Here is a 5,663-nt window from a genome sequence, read left to right on the forward strand (position 1 = left end):
CCCTACTGCGCATATTTTTCCAAGGCCTTTCCACCTGCATATCTTGTATGAATATAGGTAGTACAATTTCTGTGATTTGTATAAGGTTGAATCTGTATTTAAAATTTTTTCACATATTTTATGTTTTCAGTTTTTCTCATCAGTACGAATTGTCTGATATAAAATAAAATGTGAGCACTTATTAAATAATTTTTCACATTCTTTGAAATCAAACTATGTGTTTCCAGTATATATTCTTCGATGATTACACAAGTGAGACCTGTGGTGAAATGTTTTGCTACATTCTTCAACTAGATTTTTTAAAATTTTTTAGTATGGATCCTCTGATGTACAACAGAAAGTAAGGAATGAGTAAATGCCTTTGCACAATGTTCACATTTGTACTTTCTACACAGTGTGAATATTCAGATGCCGATGAAAACCTGAGTCAGAAATGAAAGTTTTGCCACAATCTTTATAATTCTAGGGTTTCTCTCCAGTATGGATTCTCTGATGAATACCAAGCTGTGAAGATCGAATAAAAGCTTTTCCACACACTTGGCATTTGTAACGTTTCTCTCCAGTGTGGATTCTCTGATGCACAGCAAGAGATGAGGAATGAGCAAAAGCCTTTCCACAACTTTCACATTTGTAGGATTTCTCTCCTGTATGTATTCTCTTATGCACATTTAAATGTGAGGAATGAATGAAGGACTTGCCACACTCATTACATTTGTGAGGCTTCTCACCGGTATGAATTCTCTTATGAATAGCAAGCTGTGAAGAACGAATAAAAGCTTTTCCACACACTTGGCATTTGTAATGTTTCTCTCCAGTGTGGATTCTCTGGTGAACAGTAAGATTTGAGGAATGAGCAAAAGCCTTTCCACAACTTTCACATTTGTAGTATTTCTCTCCTGTATGTATTCTCTTATGCACATTTAAGGTTGAGGAACAAGTGAAAGCTTTGCCACACTCATTACATTTGTAAGGTTTCTCTCCAGTATGGATTCTCTGATGTACAGCAAGACTTGAGGAATGAGCAAATGCCTTTCCACAACTTTCACATTTGTAGGATTTCTCTCCTGAGTGTATTCTCTTATGCACATTTAAGATTGAGGAACGAATGAAAGGTTTGCCACACTTATTACATTTGTGAGGTTTCTCTCCAGTATGGATTCTCTGATGTACAGCAAGACTTGAGGAATGAGCAAATGCCTTTCCACAACTTTCACATTTGTAGGATTTCTCTCCTGAGTGTATTCTCTTATGCACATTTAAGATTGAGGAACGAATGAAAGCTTTGCCACACTCATTACATTTGTGAGGTTTCTCTCCAGTATGGGTCCTCTGATGCACAGCAAGATATGATGAACTAGCAAAAGCCTTTCCACAACTATCACATTTATAGAATTTCTCTCCTGTATGTATTCTCTTATGCACATTTAAGTTATAGGAAGAAAGGAAAGCTTTACCACACTCATTACATTTGTGAGGTTTCTCTCCAGTATGAATTCTCTTATGAGTAGTAAGATGTGAAGAATTAATAAAGGCTTTTCCACACTCTTGGCATTTGTAATGTTTCTCTCCAGTGTGGATTCTCTGATGCCTATGAAGTTCTGAGGAAGAAATGAAGGTTTTCCCACAATCTTTACAATTATAGGGTTTCTCTCCAGTATGGATTCTATGATGCACAGCAAGATATGATGAACTAGCAAAAGCCTTTCCACAACTTTCACATTTGTAGGATTTCTCTTCTGTATGCATTCTCTTATGAATATTTAAGTGTGAGGAATAAATGGAAGCTTTGCCACAATCTTTACATTTGTATGGTTTTTCTCCAGTATGAATTCTCTGATGAATAACAAGGCTTGAGGTACGTTTAAAGGTCTTTGCACAATGTTTACATTTGTATGGTTTCTCTCCAGTATGGAGTAGCTGAGGATGAACAAATTGTGTGGAACACATATATGATTTCCCACTTTCTTCAGATTTGTAATGTTTCTCTCCAGTGTGGATTCTCTGATGACAAAGCAGTTCTGAGGAAAAAATGTAGTTTTTGCCACATTCTTTACACTTGTAGGGTTTCTCTCCTGCATGGATACTCTTATGCACCCCATTATGTGAGGAACTACTAAAGAAAGTTTTACAATCTTCTATTACATAAAGTTTCTCTTCATTCTGGATGTTCTGCTGTTGTTCAAGATTTAAACATGGTGTAAATGATTCATCACATTCCTTGATTCTCCATGGATCTTCTTGGGTGCATATTGTATTAGGTCCAATTTGGTTTGATGACTCATCAGAGCTTTCCATGTATTTTTCACCTGTATGTGTATTGGACATTTCCATGGTATTGTTTTTCTCATGCTCTGTACACACTGGGAACTGATTGAATAGTCCAGTGTATTTCTTAGAATCATAAGATCTCTCTTTTATCTGGACATTAGGATGGGTAAGAGCTTTTGGCCACTGATCAATGACTTTTGCACATTTCTCCCACTTGTCATGGTTCTGTGTAAAAGGAGATGTCTGTGTGTTAGGTGGATCTGATCCCTGGTTAGGGTTTTCCCATGATTCCTTGTGTTCATGGCTCTCCTGTCCAATAGAACTACCCTCCAATTTACTTAGGTTACGTCGTTCAGCAAATATCATGCCAGTTTCATCATTGATGCAAATTTTCTCATAATTACCAATGTGTTCTCTTTTCTTAAGCATCACTGTGTTGACATTGGCCATCTGAATTTTATCCAAACTGCAGACATTGTAACAGAACTGAAGGAAGTCTTGATGCAGAAATAGTGAACTTTTGATGAATGAATTATCACACAAGTCCCATTGAGATTTTTTTCTCGTATTTTGGAATCTTTTGTCTCCAGCAATATTTGAATAACAATTCAAGTCAAATTCACAATGTTTCAAATGATGTTTTGCATCATGATCTACATTTTCTTGCTGATTTTCTAAGTTGTTATTCTCAGTGAAGGAATGTTTCATAAGTGGATCTACACACTTACTCCAAGAAGCAAATGAATCCAACTGAGTTACTGACACAAAGTCATTACTTTGGGCAGATTCATGATGTTCATCTTCTCCTCCAGTCCTCTCAGAGGATGCCACTGCACAGTGATAAGGTCCATGACATTCTGGCTCCGCTTTACACTTTCTCCTAATTTCATGTTTAATGAATTGTATATTCTCAAGATTCTTATTTTCATTTCTTCTTTTTCTCACTTGTTGGAATGAACCTTGTGTATTCTCCTCTGGTAACCATGCAGGAGTTTACAGGGAAGACATAAATGAAAGAAACAAAAGATAGAATTTAACATTCTTACTGGATTCACCTGAACATCCCAATGCAATGTGTAAAATTCTATCAATCTGAGAATACCAGGAAGATGAAAAAATAAAAAACTTGACTGCATCCTTCATCCTAAATTTATAATCTTAAAATGTATGCATTGAACATTGAACATATTGCCTTACTGAATATTCTAGACATTGTATTTTCAAGGCTGCAGGTGACAACAGTTTTAACAAGCCACAAAAAGAGGGAAAGAAAGTTGTTTCCATTTCTCCATCACAGATACTTACCCTAAAAATTAGCAGAATACAATGAAGAGACAGTTCAAAAAAATGATCTAATTTCTTGCCTACTTGGGTGCTTTCTGAAAATTCTTTCCCTGACATAATGTGCCAAAAGGAAATGGGTTTATTTTGGAAGATGTCTTGAGTAGATCAGACGTGAGAAAATGATTATAAAAGGAACAGAAAGAATTCCACTGGGAGAAGTTGATGGAGACAAAATGAGAAAGAAAGGTAGAACAGCAATATGCATCCAAGAAAAGGGTCTCAGAGAAGAAATGAAGAAATAGGATCGAGAAATCGAGCTCCTAAACCCAGCTGTTGCTGACCACAATGACAGCCCCCTTACAAGTTCCTAGAAATGGCCAACCCTACAATGTACATTCTCTTGGGCCAATGGACCCTCTCTTTGAACCTTTTGTCAATGTAATTTAGAAATCACTCTTCTACAGACTTGTGGAAGGAGGCAAATTAGAGGTGATGTTTCCCTTTTTGAATCCCATACCTAATCAATCATGTATAGGGAAAGATCAAGCTTACAAAATCTATAGATAAAAGACACCTTTTAAAATCATCTCCGGGGAATGCTTCCACTTTGTGAGCTTTTATTCTCTTTTTTCTTTTATTCTTACATTTCCTTCTTCCTTTTTTCACTAAATAAGTCATATTATGATGCTCTCACCCTTGTGACTATGGCTTTTATTCTTCAAATTTACAAGACAAAGAACCCATTTGACTTCTAAACTCTTTTACAATATGGATATAGTCCTTTGTAAATGAAAAACTACAGACACAAATATTTTAATGAGACATCTTGAGATCAGGCTATAAAGTTTCAAAAGTCCCTAGTAGTTTGATTGGTGTCATTTTTCTGTGGATGAATAAATTTTCTAGATTATTACAAGTATAATTTTGGTTAACTAATTGTTTTCCAATTGGCACATAAGACTATATTCACTTTCCAGTGTAGAATGATTTTTCAAAAGCAAAAGGAACTTGTGCAGTGATGAATCTATTTAATTATTATATATATCCCATCATAATATTTGCATAGCATTTTTTGATACACTGTTTCAGATTTATTGTTTTATTATTCATTGTGTTATTATTATTCAAGTTGAAAACATATTGTTGGTTCTGGGAAATCAACTGTCTTCATCTTATTCCTACTTTCATGCCAGCATTTTATATTCTTTTTGTGAAATCTCCCAAACCACCTAACGCAATCGTCCTTGCCACTAATGTATTCTAAAATGACATGACAGCACCATTTTTACATTCCATGTAAATTTGAGATCTTGAGATATTTTCTTATTTCTGCCTTTTCTCTTCTCTAAGCATTATACCCATATTATGTTCCCATAAATGATAAAATTCACTTTTTTATAACAGCATTTCCTTTCATTCTATGTGCTTCCGTGTATGTGTGTCTCTCTGAGTGTACATTTACTATTTATCCTTACATACTTACAAATAAAATTTTAATATTTCACATTGTGAATAATCATTCAGCAAGCATGGGAGTGCAGATATGTCTTCTACATTCTGAATTCATTCCTAGTTGGTAAACTCAGTTCTGGTTTTACTCATCACCACAGTAGATGTGTTGTTCATTTTTGAAGAACTATTCTACTATTAAATGCATAAAATATTTAAGATGGGGTTTTTCAAATGCCTAAATTTCTAAATACATAACAAAACATCCAAAGAATATGGTGAAAATTGCCAAATGGAGGCAACTACATAAATTTCCTGACTTAAATTCTAAAGAAATGGTGATTGGTGAGATATGTGAACAATGCAAAATAAACAGCTCAGTGATCCTCATAGAGCTAAACAAGCAAAGAAAAAAACATGAAATCAACTATCAACTAAAAAAATACAAAATAGAGTAATTTTCATGCTAAAGAATGCAACTATAAATAAAAGTTGAGAAATTCCTAAATACAGAATGAAACTAGATTATAATTCAAGAACTCATTTCATTCAAACTAGAATAAAAAATAAATAATGAAATCATGGTTCAAAAATTAAGCTGTTCACATTCTTGAAAATATAACACTGTATTTCATTTTTATATACAAGTACAATGCATAAAT

General features: G+C 34.4%; 1 protein-coding gene across 1 annotated transcript; it reads right to left on the reverse strand.

Moving 5' to 3' along the window:
* Window positions 1-462: 462 nt before the first annotated feature.
* On the reverse strand, window positions 463-2,718 carry LOC143383738 (uncharacterized). The gene has a single exon (XM_076838633.2). The coding sequence runs from the start codon at window positions 2,716-2,718 to the stop codon at window positions 463-465; it is 2,256 nt and encodes a 751-aa protein (XP_076694748.2).
* Between the last annotated feature and the right edge of the window lie 2,945 nt (window positions 2,719-5,663).

The sequence above is a fragment of the Callospermophilus lateralis genome, chromosome 18 (assembly GCF_048772815.1).
Source record: "Callospermophilus lateralis isolate mCalLat2 chromosome 18, mCalLat2.hap1, whole genome shotgun sequence".
In the NCBI taxonomy this organism is placed as follows: Eukaryota; Metazoa; Chordata; class Mammalia; order Rodentia; family Sciuridae; genus Callospermophilus; species Callospermophilus lateralis.